General features: G+C 40.6%; 1 protein-coding gene and 1 pseudogene across 6 annotated transcripts in view; one reads left to right on the top strand and one right to left on the bottom strand.

Moving 5' to 3' along the window:
- The window catches only part of MAP3K3 (mitogen-activated protein kinase kinase kinase 3), a 59,795-nt gene that overhangs the window by 17,899 nt on the left and 24,032 nt on the right, over positions 1-17,864 (bottom strand). For 5 of the 6 annotated variants that reach the window (XM_036340022.1, XM_036340021.1, XM_036340020.1 and 2 more), the window contains 3 exons: positions 13,449-13,548; positions 11,859-11,972; positions 6,689-6,809 (listed from right to left, as the gene is read on the bottom strand). In XM_036340022.1, coding sequence (XP_036195915.1) covers positions 6,689-6,809; positions 11,859-11,972; positions 13,449-13,548 — 335 coding nt within the window. Of the gene's footprint in view, positions 1-6,688; positions 6,810-11,858; positions 11,973-13,448; positions 13,549-14,039; positions 14,459-17,864 lie in introns of those variants that run through there. The other variant, XM_036340026.1, reaches the window with a different exon arrangement.
- Positions 10,726-11,064, top strand: LOC118671614 (annotated as a pseudogene).

The following is a 17,864-nucleotide window of genomic DNA, read 5'->3' on the forward strand; positions in this document are numbered from 1 at the left end:
GCAGAGTTGAAACAAAACTCTCATGGTAGAATATGCTGATTCTTTTGCTCTGTACTCTGACTCAAAGCTGAAAGACGGGCTCTCAGATTCTAGCCCTTCTCATAGGAGCCTCCTGGCAGGAAGCTGATGCAGTCAGGAAGTTGCCTCCGGCGGGAGTACTAGGGCTTTGGGTCTGTTAATGTGCAGGTCATTGCAAGTACAAAGAGACAGCTTGTTTTGGACATCAACTATTTTCTCTAAACCCTATTTTCTGTTGGGGGGCTGATGAGATGGGGGAGGAATCAAATCATTTTTTTCTTCCTCAATGGAAAATCTTAACCATTATTTTCCAATATGCTCATAATGGACCAGGCCATCTTCATTTCATAAGACCATGAGAAGAGCCTATGTGTGTCAACTTTCAAAATTGGCGTTTTATTTTGAAGTTGCTACCACCATTACACAGTTTTTGGTCTCATCTAGTATCACCGAAGAATTTATAATGAGGAGAAAAACCTATAGAAGTGAAAGAAGCTGACCATTTTGTTTCCCTGTGTATGGTCACTACCTCTGCAGTTGGGGTTTCCATTCTTCCAAATCTGTACTAGGATCGGAGGTTTGCACTGTGCGCAGCTCTCTAATTATTGTCTGGGTGTCAATACAAGTCACCCTATTCTTTCAACTCTCCTCTGCCTGAATTTTTTCTCCTCTCCTCACACAGGAAGAGGGCTCCCCTCTTCCTTGCCAAGGCATTGTAAGCCCTCTACCTAGATTCCCAATTCCTCCCTAGCAGGAGTCAGCTCCTCCATGGTCCCCTCTCACCATCTTCAATCTTCTTTTCAGCTGTCTTTGTGCCTCCCTTCATAAATCTGCTCAAATCTCTAGCCTAAAAATATCCTGAGCTTATTTTCCCCACTCTCTTAAGCCACTACCCTAACTTTTTTAAAAAATATATGTTTATTGATTTCAGAGAGAGAGATAGAAACATCAATGATGAGAGAGAATCATTGATTGGCTGCCTCATGCACGCCCCCTACTGGGGTCGAGCCTGCAACCCAGGCATGTGCCCTTGACTGGAATCGAACCCAGGACCCTTCAGTCCACAGGCCAACGCTCTATCCACTGAGCAAAACCAGCTAGGGCCTACCCTAGCGTCTTGAAAGAACTGACTGTCTTCACTGTCTCCTCGGCTATGCATTCCTGAGAATTTGCAACCCGGCTTGCCTCACTGTGGGAGGCAGTGGCAAGACAAGGAGCAAGATGGAGTAAAAACAGAGCCAAAGCGCTTGAGTTGCATTAGACCAGCGGTCGCCAACCAGTGGTCTGTGAACCACTGATGGTCCATAAGGTCTGAAAGGTTGGCGACTGCTGGTTTAATGAAACCTTGATTAGACCAAATGCGTGTCAGAATTTGAGAGACAAGTCCTTGAGTTGAGGTTTGGCTAGCTACATGGCTTAAGGGCACCACCCAATGTATTACAGAAGAAATGGCACCTGAGCTCAACTTCAAAAGTGGGTACAATTTCTATAGGCAAAGATAGGAGGAAGAGCATCTTCACGTACAAAGGGAAATTCCATCTGTCTTGTCTGAGGTCTCTCTTTTGGGTTACCTCATTACCTAGTAGTTTTTTGTTTTTGAGGGGGTGGTTGGCTTGTTTTTGCATTTTGGCATCAATCAGTTTAACAGATTAACTGGCTTGAAAAAAAATTGTAATTCAAGGTATGTATATTATGATGTCAAAAACAAAAGATGAACATGATAGCTGGTTTCAAATATTTGAAAAATTGTCATATGAAATATGTTATTTGTGTTATCTATATTGCTCAAGAAAGCAACACTAGAGTCAATGGGTAAAGTGAGGCAGATATTCAATTCAAAATAAGGAAGAGCTGCTCTAGCCAGTGTGGCTCTCAGTTGGCTGGGCATTGTGCAGGAGGAAGCTGATTAATGTTTTGCTCTTACACTGTGTTTTTCTCTCTCCCTCTCCCTTCCTCTCTCTAAAAATCAATTTTAAAAAATCTTAAAAAAAACAGGGCGGGGGGCTTAGCTGTTTTGGCTCAGTGGATAGAACATCAGTCTGCGGAAGGACTAAAGGGTCTTGAGTTAGATTCTGGTCAAGGGCACATGCCTGGGTTGTGGGCCAGATCCCCAGTAGGGGGCGTGCAAGAGGCAGCTGATTAATGATTTTCTCTCATCATTGATATTTCTCTCTTTCCCTCTCCCTTCCTCTCTGAAATCAATAAAAAAACATATTTATTAAAAAAAAAAAAAAAAGGAAGAACTGCAAATAAATAGAACTGACTAAAATTTGATTGGGCTATCTTGCACTTCCCCATCATGAAGATGTTTCAATGAGAGCTGAATGACTTACATGTTCAGTCTCTCACTAAATACTCACAGGTATGTTACTGTTGGTGGGGGAGGAGAGCATAGAATCCCCCTTCTATTGCTGGGGGGTTGAATCACTAAGGCTTGTCCTTGGACCCTATTTTTACTGCTAGGATTCTACTCCCTCATGCTTTGACCCTGACTCCTCCCCTAATGTTTTCTTCTACTTCCAGAAGGCTTTACCCTGTACCAGCATAGCAAGCACTCAGAAATTTATGGATGAAAATGACAACTTTATGTCTTTTACCCTTGGTCTGTCCTTTCCAACCTGGCTGGTATGTAAAGCCTCCTCCCCGCCCTCTCCTACTTTGCCTCCTACTTCTCTGGTCACTCCTTCCCTGTGACCTTTATAGGCTCATCTCCCTCTAATAGGCGACTGAGGGTCTGGGTTTTTAAGGCTCAGTCCTAGGCCCTCTTCTATTCTCTCTCGTTCTACAGTCTGTTTAGGCGCTCTTTTCTTGGTCCATGGCTTCAATTTGACAATTTCCAGTTTTTTCACTACTCCTGATTTTCTCCCCTATGAGCTAGAGATCTGTGTATCTAACATATCAAATGGGTATCTGGCATCTCCTCTTGGCTGTCTCAAAGCACCTCCAATTCAACTTGTCTAAAACATCAGGTCTGTTCCTTTTTAGAACCCCAACCAGGCCTCTTTTGGAGTCCCTGTCAGGCTAAAAGGCAGTGTCATTTATACACATCCATAAAGCTAATCTCCTGCTCACTCACCATCTGCAAATTCAATCTAATACCATAGTGGTTCTTAAACCCTTTGGTCTTAGAAGCCCTTTATACTTTAAAAATTGAGGACACTAAAGAGCTGTTATTTATGTACATTATATCGATATTCACGGTATTATAAATTAAAGCTCAGAATTTTTAAAAAAGATTTTTAAATTGATTTTTAGAGAGAAGAAAGGAGAGGGGGAGAAAGCGAAATACTTGTGCGAGAGTGAAACAACTGGCTGCCTCCTTCACGCCCACCACTGGGGAATCAAGCCCACAACCCTGGCATGTGCCCCGACCAGGTATTTAACTGGCAACCCCTCAGTACATGGGACTACACCCAACCAATTTGAGCCACGTTGGCCAGGGCAAAGCTCAGAAATTTTTAAAACACAGTAATACTCACGCACACAATCCATTAGCCACCAGAGAAATGACATTGCCTCAGGCATATAACCTCTGGAAAACTCATGAGGGAATGAGTAAAAAGGCAAATAATTTCTTAATACTATTATGAAAGCAGTTTGTATCTCACAGACCTGAAAGGACCTCAGGGACCACTCCAAAGTCCCCAGAACACACCTTGATAACCACTGCAATGCCATGTTCTGTCAGTTTTACCTTCTAAATGTCTCAAATCCATCTGTTCTTCCTCTCTCCACTGTCACTAACCTATTCCAAGCTCTGTCTTCTTTCATCTGGACCACTACATTAGATTCAGTGGTTCCCTTAGATCCATTCTTGCCCCACTCCAATCTGTTCTCCACACTGTAGCTAGATCAATCTTTTCAAAGTAAATCTGAGTATGTCACGTCACTCATTCCTTTTCACTTAAAAACCCTACAATGGATTTCCCATTGCTTTCAAGGATCAAAATTTTCATCACATTCTGCAAGGCTCTGTCTCCCTCCCCAGTCTCAGCCTGTCCCCCTTCCTCTTGTTCTCAGCTCTCCAGCCCTCAGGATTCTTTGTTTCTCAAACACACCATACTCCCTCAGCCATCAGGCTCTTCCTGCCTGGAACTCTTATTGTATCTCCTCTGTATAACTCTCATTCATGCTCTGGGTTATAGCCTAAGGCTTTCCTGGCCCCCAAATCAGGCCACATCCATCTGTCATACGTGCTCACAGCACCATACACCTTTAGTCATAGTCTATAATTATACATTAGTCACAGCATGACAAGTAGATGTCTGTCTTCCCACAGATCTATAAGGGCAATAGGGACAGGAGTTTTGTCTTTTTTTATTCTCATGTTGCCGGAATACAGATACTTTGGCAATTATTTCTTGAATGAATAAATGAATGAATGAAATAAAAATGCAGTCTGATAGGGAGATAACAAGATAATGTGATAAGCATTATAAATGGAGAGGGATATAAATAGTCAACATTTTCAGCAGCTTCCCACTGCCTACCAAAGCCTCAGTGCAGTCAAGGCTCCTCAGAAAGTGGTCCAGGCATCCTTTCTCACTCTATTTTTCCTCCAATCTAAAGGATAAGTAAGAGTTCCATACGCAAATGGTTGAAAAGCCCTCTCCCCTTATCTTTGCCTATGGAAATCCTCCATAATCTCTAAAGATCAGCTCAAATAGCTCCTCACCAGAATGCATTTCCCAGGTCATCCCAGTTAGAAATACCCCTACCACTTCTCAGCTTTTTTTTTTTTTAAATATATTTTTTATTGATTTCAGAAAGGAAAGGAGAGGGAGCGAGAGATAGAAACATCAATGATGAGAGAGAATCATTGATTGGCTGCCTCCTGCACCCCCCCCGAACTGGGGATGGAGCCTGCAACTCGGGCATGTGCCCTTGACTGGAATCGAACCTGGGACCCTTTGGTCCGCAGGCCGAAGCTCAATCCACTGAGCCAAACCAGCTAGGGCCAATTCTCAGCTTTACAGAAAGACTGGCAGGCTCTGCCCATTACTCTCGTGACATCTACCACTCCAAACCACCTGGGGTTCTTGGACCTCACCACCTTCTGTTGTGATTGTGTTGGCAGGTGGTCTTTCTTGTGCTTGGAATATGTCTCTACTTTAAACTTAGTAAATCTTCCTTTGTGTGTCAGCTCTGATGTTCCCTCTTCTGTGAAGGCTGTTCTCCAAAGTCCTAGGCAGAGTTGGTTATTGCCTGCCTCCTCTGTGCTCCCACACTAACCTTAGCCTTCCATTTGCCTTCACTATAGCATTCATCCCAGCCCAGTGGCTGGTACATAATGCTTACTGAATGAAGGAACCCAGGATCTATCTGTGTTGGGAGGCTGTATTGCCCATTCTCTAGATAAACAAGAACTACTTCATAGAAATCTTATTTCTCAGCATTCTCAGACAAAGAATTTCATATATGACTCTCTACAACAATGGCCCAGCATTTAGCTCCTGCTTCCACATACAAATCACAGGCACTTGCCTAGGAAAAGAAGGCCTAGTCACTGCCCCAAGTCAATTCTCACCGCTTATTCCACAAATGAACAATGCTGCCCTCCCAGCCGCTCAATCTCCAGGGCCAGAGATGCTCTGGACAGTCTCCTTGCTGGGGTGCAGGCTCTCTCTCCTCAATCAGCTTATTGAAAACACAGCTGCCAATTATCAATAATTTAGAGAAATATGAAACTGATACACAGACTTTCAGCTTGGCAACACTTACTACCAGTGCTTGTTTGAGTTCAAGAAACTACCCAGTGAGTCGAAGTCAGTGCCTCAGCAACATATTCTTCTTGTTATTTCCTCAGGAGGCTTATCACTCACAGACAAGCTTAGAAACAAGACCAATGCTCAGACCTCCCTAAGCTCAGCTCAAGATCTTTAGAGAGCAATTTAGTTTGATGCAATTCTCCCTGTATGGATAGAATTTGGTTTCATAGTGGCAGCAGGGGTCTCAGCAACGTTAGGACAGTAGGCTCAACACAAATGTTTGATAAGGCCAGATTTCCCCCTTGATACAAATTCCCAGAAGTCAAGAAATGGCCCTTTTCTTCAGATTCTAGGAAACAGGATCCAGAGCAATATGGAGTTATGTGGTATAATGCACAGATCTGATTTAGATTTATTTCCTGGGGAGGCCCAGCAGCAGCTACACAGCTTTCTTCCTAAGTAGCCAATTGTATATACGATGTCAACAGTCTCTTGTCCTTCCCATACAACTTAGTTTGACTTTTCCAAAATTTCATTTGTCAACATCTACCTCGAAGCACAGGGACTCCTCAGGAATCATAGGCAAGAGGTTTGAGGTCAAAACTCAAACTTAGACCTGATTCTGAACTCCACAAGTCCACAATCCTTTGGGGAAAGAATGGTCAAAAATGAAGGTAGACTACTGCTGGAGGGCTTCACACAGATGTTTGAGGAGATCAGTTTTTCAGAGATGTTTAAAAGGAATTTGATTACGCCATCACATCATTACAGTATAAGTTTCCTGAGGATCACAATACCATCCCAGTCATTTTTTTGTATTCCTTTTTCCCAAATAAAGGCATAGAGGATAATTCTGCACAGAGTAGCAGTCAATAATGTTTGCTGATTGTTTTTTAATTAATAATTTAAAAAAATATGGGCAGATATATTAGATGAGAGAAAAAAAGGGGTGAAATACTCACTGACAGAGAGGTGCCTGCTTCTGGACTCAGGGGGCTGGTAGACAGTATTTATATCTCCTGCAGACTGGGAAGCTTTGATCCGTACCTGCCTGGACACTCCGGAGTGGGGAGAGGAACTGGTCTGCAAGATAAGAAGAAAAAGACTGAGATATCTTTAAGCAAGTGAACTGAGAAAAGCCCCATCACACTTACCTAGAATCCACATATTTTCAGCTGCCTTCATGTTTTCAATACATGAGCTACAGCTACCCAGCTTTCCTGCAAATTTCACGCCTCAGTCTGTCTTGGAAAATCACTATTTGCTCTATATAGTTTTATGGCTTCACTGACATATGAGCACTGAGACCCAGTGCCCCGATTTAATAGGCAATGACCCAGACACGGAGGAATAACAGGCATTCCTCTATTAATCTGCCAAACAGAAAAGAGTTGTAAATACCCTCTCATAAAATTCTCCAGAGAGCTTGGGAAGAATAGCAGGAAAAGCAGGAAATTATTTCAGCAGTGAGACCACCTGCCGAGTGGGGGTCAGAATAGAGAATGATGGCAACCTCCCTGCCCAACAAAATTCTGGTTGATAAATATGTATTTTTAAAAGTAACTTGAGGAGGGTGGGTGTGGCTGGGAGGAGGGGAGTAAAGGAGGGGATGGGAGATATCTGTAATACTATCAACAATAAAAAAATATATTTTAAGAAGAGTATTTGAGGTTAGGATTGTTGCAATAGGAATGTAAAAAAAAAGTAACTTGATATGCTATTTCTTCCCATAATCATTCCCTGAAAATTAAGGTAAGATCTCAGTTGTTTCATATTATTGAAGTTTACATGTAAACCATCTCAGAATTGTGTTCATTTGGGAAAGGCTATTTCTATTCTGTCAGAGGTCAAGGACCTCAAAACAGGATCAGCAGCATTACCATACTGACCCCCAACTTTTGCACTGACCCAGTCAAGCCCTAGAGAGATAACAAAACAATAAAGGGGGATCCTTGCACTGAGAAAGCTTAAAACTGAAGTTTGGTGGTGAGCAAGTGAAGTCAGGATGTGCTTACAAATATCCAGAGCACTACTGAGAGTGGAAATGGGAGCTTGGGATTTATGAATAATTTGGGTCAAAGTTTCTACTTACATCTCTGTCTTTTACCTCCCAGAAGAAAAAAAAAAATCTGACTTAAACAAACTATATCCTGTCCTCCAGGAAAAAGGCTTCCCGTTCTCAGGGGTGAGTTCAGCTGCCAAGCAGCCTCCTCTAGTTTCCCCAGGCCAGACTTTTCACATGCAAGTTGTCTTGACAAACTGTATTGGTCTAATGGGAAGTCAGAACCAGGGGGGCATGAATGTTCTTGCTGAAGCCTCCAAGATGCAATAGCTCTCTGCTGAGAGTCAGAAAGCCACATACTGAGGCAGCAGGCCAGTGAAGGGCAAGCAAAGGGCCCAGCCCTGCAGTCAGAAGAGTTGCATGATGAGCACCCAAAGACACCTGCTTGGACACAGGGCCTTACACATAGTGGGACTTCAATAAATCTTGGCAATATGAATTAGAAATGTATCAAAGAACATATACTCTAAACTCTCAATTTTAAAATAAAAAAGCTGAGATAGGAAAGTAGGTTCAATAGCCAGCGTAAGATTTGTAAAAAAAAAAAAAAAAAAAAAGAGGCTGAAGTTGCGGCAACAGGTTGGAAAACAGATGAAGGGAAATTAATAAAGGTTTCAAAGCAAGGCTTCTCACACTTGAATGTGTACACAAAATCACCTGGGACCTTGTTAAAATGTAGATTCTGACACAGTAGGTCTGGGTGGGGTTGAGAATCTGCATTTCTAACAAGCTTCCAGGTGATATTGCTGACACATGGTCCATACTTTGAGCAGCAATGTCTTAGAAGGTGAGTCATGCTTTAATTTAAGGCAACGCTTCTCAATCCTAGCCACCCATAAGAATTGCCCATGGGGCTTTTGACACTTCAGACCAACTCAGAGGATGGGGCTCAAAGATCGGCATTTTTCAAATCTTCCCAAGTGTTTGTAATAGTCAAGTTTGAAAACCCCAATTTAAGGAGATAAAAGAGAATGGTGTAGCAAACAAAAATGAAGTTGATACAAGGATTCAGAGAACCTTGAATAAGACTTAGAAGTGGGAAAGAGGAAGAAGGAAGGTGGGACTAGGAAAAATAAATGGGAACTATAATAGAGTGAAAAGAGAGTCAACAGGTGTGAAGGGTGTAGCTAGCAGAACTTTCTAAAGCTAGCAAACAGAATGTGACATGTGACCATTCAATGAAAACTTCACTGAAGGATTCTGTGGGTAGCAGTGTATGTGGCTGACACAAACACATGCAACATTATCAGGGAACCATGTACATAAAGATTGCAGTGAGTGGAAGCTAGAAGATCAGCAGAGAAAGAGGTTATAAAAGTTAACCTACAATCTTGATACAAGATTTGGTGGCATCAAACAAAAGGAATAAGTGGATTCAATTCTGCAGGGGGGAAATTAGGTTCATGGGAACACGAGCTGAGAAACAGCACCCTGGATCTCACCATGCTCTGCTTCAATGGTGGCACCAAGAGACATTTGCATGAATACCAGTATAGTTATGATAGTTGTAGAAGCATCTAGGGAGGTTACTTAATAAATTTATAGCTTTAACATTAATTTACTAAAAACCTTTAAAAATGTTTTAAATGAATGTCATGTTTACAACCCTCGTATAAATTATTTTTTTCTTTTTGTTATATACCACCAATATTCACAGAGCTAATCCATATTGAGATTAGGTGAGTAAACCTGTTTTCATTACTTCTACTCTTCAATGCTTTGCAGACTTTGATTACATATATGCTTTTGTATGCAAATACAAAAGAATGCTAAGCTTAAAAGCTGGGTCTAGAAAGTTATAAGATCAAGAGCAGAAAGATAAGAGTTAGATGCACACATGTTTAGAAAAGTCTTTATTTATTTATTTTAATTCTCACTGAGGACATGTTTTTTTGTTTTTGTTTTGTTTTCAAAGAGAGAGAAACATTGATGTGAGAGTGAAGCATCACTGACAATTACAGAAGCACTGTTCTAGAGGTGGGATTCTTGAGCACATAGTTATTTTGAATCATACTTCTGTTTATTAAGAAGTTTGAAGTCTAGTTGAGGAAGTTTCCAAGGAATTATCACCACCATTATCACTCACTGTTAGTCTTAAATGCACATCTTTACAAATGCAAAAAATAATAGCAGCTTAAGTGTCCCAATATAGCACAAATGGTTATTTAATTAAATTATGGTACATCCAACTCAAGGGAATTATGTATTTTTATAAATTATAATTATGAAGATTGTATGCTCTTATAGGGTAAAAGTTACAAATATGCAACAACTAGAGGGTAATAATTAAGCAACCTATAAACTGGTGTGCAAATTACACCCAATGACTAAACTAATAGGGAATAAATAAAATGGTTTCAGTCAATATATTAACCAAATTGTAGGGGGTATATCAGGCTAGATCCTTTAAAAGGTAATGGCCATGGTCTGACAAAGAGGAAGAAGAACTGAAGAATGGGAGAGTATGAGGAAGAATGTGGAAAGATGAGACTGGGGAATTAAAAGCAAGGGTAGCTGGTGATAAACCCTGGGTGCTAGGCTAAATGTAGATCTATGACAGGCAATAAGGAAGAACTGTAAGGTGCAGGTGAGTAATTTAAATAGAGAAATGAAATAATAAAGTATGTATTTTTACTTCAGAATACTTCCCAAAACATATTTTAAAAAAAGACACACTTGGGATAGAGAAGACCAATCTTCATGCACAAGGACACGTCTGTAATATCAGAAAATGTCTTCTTAATTCTAAGGCTCCCTAACTGCATTATCCTTTGTCTCCTCCTAGTAGGACAGTTCAACCCCATATGTCTCTTAAAAAAAAAATGGTCGGAGGAAGACATGGTTGCAGCTACAATACAGCTCTGTCCCTCCCACTCCTGCCTCACCACTGTTCACTCTCACCCAGGAACAAGTTGGTCAGGCAGCTGTGCCGCAGCCATGGCTTTTAAAAATACCGGAAAGACACCATGGAACCAGAGGTAGTGATTCACCAAATCACAATTTCTCTAACTAGCCACATTGTAGAGCCTTTGGAGAAGGTGTATGCTCATTTGATCAGAGGTGCAACAGAAAGGAATTTTAAAGTGGAAGGACCAGTTCAGATGCCTACCGGAGACTCTGAGAATCACTACAAGAAAAACTCCCTGTGGGGAGGATTCTAAGACTTGGGATCACTTTCAGATGAGGATCCACAATCGACTCATTAACTTGCACACCCCCTTTGTTAACCAGATTACTTCCATCAGTAGAGTTGAAGTCACCGTTGCAGATGCATGAGCACCATTCCATCTAAATTCTGTCCTGGTATAGTGCACCCATGGCTCTCATACAGCATGTCAGCTGTCTACAGTTGGCTGTCTTCAAGCATAAGGGAAGGAAAGAGTGCCAAGAAACCATTGGGAACATGCATCTGAAGAAAACTGGTAGAGGAATCCGTGATTAGAAGCCAGACCAAGTTTACAAGCATTCTTGTGGAACGTAGTCCCTCAGAGACCCTTTAGGAAAGGAAACTGCATAAAGAATAACTCCTCACTTCTGACGGTCCCTGTTGATTGCCTGCCATTTGGTAAGGCAGCAGCTAGTAAGTTACAAGAGCCCTACAGCCCAATGGCCTTTTTTCCAATGAAGAGAAGGAAAAGTTTATTTCCTACATGTGTCCTAAGAGAAAGGCACAGTTGCTGAGGAGCTGGGATTTATAAAGCATGCGAGTCTTGAATCCTTAGTAGCCTTTGCTTATCAGCACCCCCCACACTAATCAAATCTTTCTTGTTAGGGTCCAAATCTAATTGAAAGGACATAAATATAGAGAAAAAAATATCCTTTATTATAAAATGTTTTCCTTCCTCCCACACCACAAGTGAAGTAACCTTTAGTTGCAACTTTAACACTGACGATCTGGTTTCACAGTGAAATCAAATGCAGAAGGCTAGCTGGCTACTGACACTGTGGCCATGCTTATGTTTTCACTTTAGTAGTGGCTGAGGAACACAAAATTCTGTCAAGGAAGCAAGGTGAACTAAAGGACAGCAAGCTTTGTTTTCTGCTGCCAGGCTATGATAGGGGCTACTTACATGGTTTCTGTCCTGAGGCAGCAGCAATATCCTAAGGCTTTTCATGCTTGAGCTCCTATCCAAAATGTCAATTGCTTTATCAAGATCATCTTGGTTCTTCAGCAGGATGGAGAGCTGTGACACAGGACACAAAAAAAGGAAATCATATTAAAGTCTTTAGTTTGCAGAAATAAGCAAAATAAACAAAAATAAAATTGGAAGAAAACAATCTCGTTGGATACTATGGGGTCTTAAAAGATTACATTGAAACTATAGAGATATTTTCTTTTCTTTACATGTACAATTCAATAATTTTTAGTAAATTTACAGAGTTGTGCAACCATCACCGCAATTCAATTTTAAAACGTTTCACTGCTCAAAACAGATATCTTGTGTTATTTATAGTCACCGGCCGCCCCCAAACAGCTATAGTCCCCATATTTCTTTCCAAATTAAGCAGTAGAATCCTGTCCAACATTAACAAAATAAGAAGAAAGGCATATTGGAGGAAGGAGGCTGGAAGAAGATGAAAACTGTTACTTAAATAAGGACACAAATTTAGACCACATAGCAGGGTTGGAAAGAGTAAATTTTATGGTAGGTGAATTATATATTAATAAAACTATTATTATAAATATATAAACATAAATAAAATAAAATTTTAGTAATTACTGTACGTATGTCATGAGCTGAAAAAGGTGGGAAATCACTGCTCTAGACATACTCTCTTTAATAGGCACAAACATGTTACCTTTCAGACTAATGCAAAGCACCAGTCTAAACAGACTGCAGCCTCTAGTACCTTTCTTATAGCTGGGAAAGCAGCCAACTAACTGACAATCAAAAGAATTCCTTCCTGCCCTAGCTGGTTTGGCTCAGTGGATAGAGCGTCAGCCTGCGGACTAAAGGGTCTCGGGTTCAGTTCCAGTCAAGGGCACATTCCCAGGTTGTAGGCTCAATTCTCAATAAGGGGGCGTGCAGGAGGCAGCCAATCAGTGATTCTCTCTCATCATTGATGTTTCTATCTCTCTCTCTCTCTCTCCCTCTCTGAAATCAATAAAAATATATTAAAAAAAAAAAATTCCTTCCTGCCCTGGTCAGGTAGCTCGAGGAGAAAGAGTCAAAGAAATCGTTGAAGTATGTGCTAACTTTTGAAGCAAGCTACAATCAGGAGTTAAATTCTGAGAGAAGAATCCAGCATTTATGACTGTTAATAGAGTTTCTACCCACCAGTTTTCTCCCCTTCCCAGTTCCTCTGCTTCTAGTTAAGTCTGTGCTGGAAAGAAAAAGATCACCTCCAAAATGTAAAGAAGACAATATAAGACCTGGCTCTGACACCAAACCTGACTCCACCATGGAGTATTAGAGCTACCGGCACTGAAAGAGCAAGGGAAATGAAAATAGCTATGTAATCTCCCCATATAGTGAAAACAAAACAAAACAAACAAAAAAACCCACCAGAGTTATTGGAATTAAGAAAAAAAGCTCCAGAAAGTGAAAACATATGATGATATTACAAGAACAAACCAGGAAATCCTCAGCTAAGCAGAGAGGAAAAAGGTAGGCAGCTGTCCCTACTGTTGTCCCCATATCATCCATCTACTTTCTCACCTCATTGTTCATGTAATGTAGATCAAGAGGCTGCCCAAACACTGTTGTCACCTTGCGCTCCACATCTTCATATCTCACAGGCCGGCTGAATGCTATAATCCTGAAAAGGAATAGGAAGCATGGTTAATTGCATATTTTAACATAGGATTTAGAAAGCTATGACTGCTGATGAGTTTCTTGTGTTTTTTTTGTGTTTTTTTTTTCAATTAGGACACAATTTGCCTTTTTCTTTATTGTTTCTTTTTCTTCTCTTATCTATCTGTATTTTTTCACTCTTCCTCTAAGCATCTTTCAGGTTTGCTAATAGTATTAGCAAAGTATTTGCTTAGACCCACCCACTGCTCTACCACTTCAGCTTAGATTTTTCTGTCAATGACAGCTCAGTATCATAGCAGGACACCTAGATTTAAAAACTATGTTCCAAATACTCCTGTTAGGAAGAAAACCTGGAGATTGGTGCAGCAGTCCTAAAACCATGGTGTTAACTCCTAAGTGACTCAACTTCAGACTTGAAAGATTTTTTCCACTGCTCATTTTTGAGATGTCATAGGAATCTCAATATTGATTATCCTCAGAATCGAGATTTCCTACCATAGAGTTACAGGAATTTCCCTTGAGTTGGTTATACGTCTGATTAGTTTATTAGCCAGCCACACAAGTGGACATGTAAGTAGTGTTGATATTGATGCTCTTCTAGAAAGACTCCTTTGGTCAGTTCAAAGAACAATTCCTATAATGGAGGATACAGTAAGAACTGCGAATATACTAGAAGCCAATGAGTTGTACAGTTTGTTAAGATTATACAGGTGTTAACATGATTTGTCTTTAACTAGCACAGCAAAATTTAAAAGTGGGAAAAGATGAAACAAGACTGGCAAAATGTTGATAATATTGAAGCTGGGTGACACAAAATTGTCATGGAGGTCCATGGAGGTTCAGTATAATATTCTCTCTACTTTTGTGTGTGTTTGAAATTTTCATTAAAAAGTTTTAATGAATGTATTAGGATGAACTATATGATCCTGCTGATAGTCCTAAAGAGGCAATTTCATATGGATTCAACATAATACTCTGAAACTTAAATTAAAACAAAAATAAGCCAAGAGATAAGCAGATGAGAATATCAGAGAGAACCTCATATATATACTCTTTATATATATATATATATATATATATATATATATATGAAAATATAGATTAAAAAATATTAGCATGGGGATAGACTTCCTAATTATGACATAAAATATAGAAGACCAAAAGGATAAAGACAGATTTGACAACAAAATTTAAACTTCTGATGACAAAATAAATCATCAACAAAGTTTAAAAAAATATCGCCCTAACCAGTTTGGCTCAGTAGATAGTGTTGGTCCACAGACTGAAGGATCTCGGGTTTGATTCAAGGGCAGATACCTCAGTTGTAGGCTCAATCCCTGGCCCTGGTCGGGGCACGTGCAGGAGGCAACCAATTGATGTGTATCTCTCACAACAATGTTTCTCTCTCTGTGTCTCTCCCTCTCCCTTCCACTCTCTCTAAAAATCAATAAAAACATATTCTCAAAAAAAAAAAAAATTCTCAGGTGAGGATTAAAACACACACACACACACACACACACACACACACACACACACACACACATCAAATTTGGAGAAAATACTTGCCAAATCAATAGGAAAAAGTCAGAAAATCCAATTAAAAAACAGGCAAAGTATGATGAGACAATTCAAAGAAGAGTTATGAATGGCTAATAAACACATGAAAAGAAGCTTACTGTGATGGGAAAAATGCATATTAAAATTTCCTTCATCTTTTAATAGGTCTAGGCTAGATGAAATCTAACTACCATGTGGTGGAGTAAAGTACTCAGCCATGGAACCTCTACAGTTCTTGCCTTCCTCCATGCTGAGAGGAAGCAGTGTGTTGTTCTTTCACATCTTTCCTGCTTCCCCAGAGGGGGAAGAGGTATGAACAGAAGCAGCAACAAGACACAGGAAAGAGGAATCTATGCTATTGGATTTTAATGAAATCTAACCAGATTAACTTCTTTAATGTTGGAAGTTATATTGCTGAATATATTAGTCTATATCCACCAGGAAATCTAACCATATTGTAACCCTTATATTTTTTCCCTTAAATCATCTGTCCCAAGCAATGATCCTGTTGGGTGCTATCTAGAGATGGGTTACCTAGATATGAGTGTTTTTTGGAGCCTGAGAGAATGACTCCTGTAAATTCCTAGTCATAAATCATACCCCTGCCTCTTCATTAGGACCTCAGCAGTTCAAAAGGGGCCAGCCGTTTTGAATAAAATATCAGAAGACCACTCAAATGTCCCCAGCACACTATGAGAAAAGGATGGCTCAGAGATAAATTCTCTTGCATTTGCCCTGGAGACAAGCCATTCAAAACCCCCAAGAGCAACCAAAAGCCTGGTCAGGATCAGAAACCAGGACTTCCAGAGTTGTTAAGACCTAAACTGCTGCCCACCCAGTGAATAACAAGCATTTTTAGGCCAGTGTTTCAAAGAGGGATCAAACACTCATAACAATCATCTCACCAGTATCCAGACATGAAGGTTTTCAAAGGGAAGGAGATCCTAATCTACAGGCCTCCTCTTCTGCCCTCTTGGGGTTAAGAGGGAGAAAGGTCAGGAGTTTGGGCCCCAAACTTCCAAAGCAAAGGGGAAGTCAGCTCTCCCGAATGGCTACTTGGCATAGATGAATGGGAAAAGCCACTACTTCTTTTTTTCTATAAATTTTAATTCTGTAAGGGACTATTTAGATAGATACTGTCTATATTCCCTGTAAAAAGTAAAGAAAGCTCACAATAACATTCTCTACAAAATCCTAAGACATGAAATACACAAAACCAGAGCTGTCTGGCACAAAGCACCTTGAACTTGGCTTCCTTGCACCAACTTTATAAAGTCCTCAGTTCCACACATAGTACACAAACAGTGAAATGCCATGGCTCCTGAAAACAGCTCCATAAAAAGAGAATGCAGTTTTCAAAACCTTGATACCAATGCTCTGCTGGCTCAGGGCTTCAAAAGACCATTCCTGTCTGACCACCTTAAATATTTGTGGTTTCGATCTGGCAGCTTCTCTGAAACTAAACACATACACGTTCTCAGTGTAAGTCTGCTCACTGTAACTGCATACCACTTTGGGAACAGGAATTCAGGAGAGCATAACTGCATAATTAGGCTCCAACACAATTGAGCTTTTGATTTCATATCTACTGAAAACTCTGGGCTGCAAGTCTGGCCATGCTTCCAAAACCCAGTCAGGTTAGAAGTGTGAAAAGCAGCAATAATGAAGTGACAATTTAACTTCCCAGCTACTGGCAAGACACAAGAGGAGCAGCTGGTGACAGGGCTCAGAAGGCCTTCCTCCTTCCAGGCCTGGAAGAGCCGTAGTACCCACATGGCAGCAGTAAGATTATGGCACTGCAGACCCACTCTTTGCAAAATGTTTCCACCAGGCAGGCTCTGACAACTTTGTGGGCTTGTAGATGTATCTTTTTAAGGAAGAGCTATAGCCACAAATATCCTATGGAGCTAGCTTCAAAGTGGACTGAAAACTGCCAGCAGCAGAGAGGTGCCAATACTAAGAATGTCTGGAGAAACTAAGGTCCTCTGGAGGGACTTGTAAAGTAGGGGGACCTTATACTTATCAGTAGTATCCTCTTCGCCTCTCCAAATGCTGGGAGCAAAGAAAAATGGGGGATATCAATGAAAGAAAGGCAAAGAGTGGGAGACAGATATGAAAGGCACACTTATGCACATATATACACACAGGGTCCCAAATATCCCGTGACCAGAATTCTCTATGGCTTTTAGAAGTTTTTCTTTAAATAACATGAGAAATTAAGTGAAGTCATATTTTTCTTCACTAAGAACATCTACCTTAACTTCCTATCAACCCCCCCCCCAAAAAAAAACAAACAAAAAAACACAACAAAAAAACCCCAAAAAACTAAATATTGACAATGGAGAAAAGGACATCAGGGTTTTGTAATATTACTTTCACTTCCCTAACAAGGTAAGGGAATATAGACTGAAAAACTCCCTCTTTCTTTGTTCTCAAATGATCTGAACTCCTTCACATCTGAGGGACTTGGTGGAGCTTCCCATGACCTAGACGTTATAAAAAAACTTCCAATTCATCACGCTGGCCTCTGACATGGACAAAATTAGGGCCACTCTATCAGGGAAGGTAATGGCACATCACAGGAGAATCCTAAACTCCCTCTAATGCGTTGCAAATGGTACAGTGTCAGAGTGTCTGGAAGTTATGACTCTGAGAAGGGTTGAAGTCTTGACTTCCTCCCCTCGTAAACTGGCAGATCTCACAGTAGCAGAATAAGAGCAGGAGAGTAAAACATCAGTTTAAGTGGCTTCCATATAGACTAGA

This window comes from Myotis myotis, unplaced genomic scaffold, assembly GCF_014108235.1.
Source record: "Myotis myotis isolate mMyoMyo1 unplaced genomic scaffold, mMyoMyo1.p scaffold_m19_p_17, whole genome shotgun sequence".
Taxonomy (NCBI): domain Eukaryota; kingdom Metazoa; phylum Chordata; class Mammalia; order Chiroptera; family Vespertilionidae; genus Myotis; species Myotis myotis.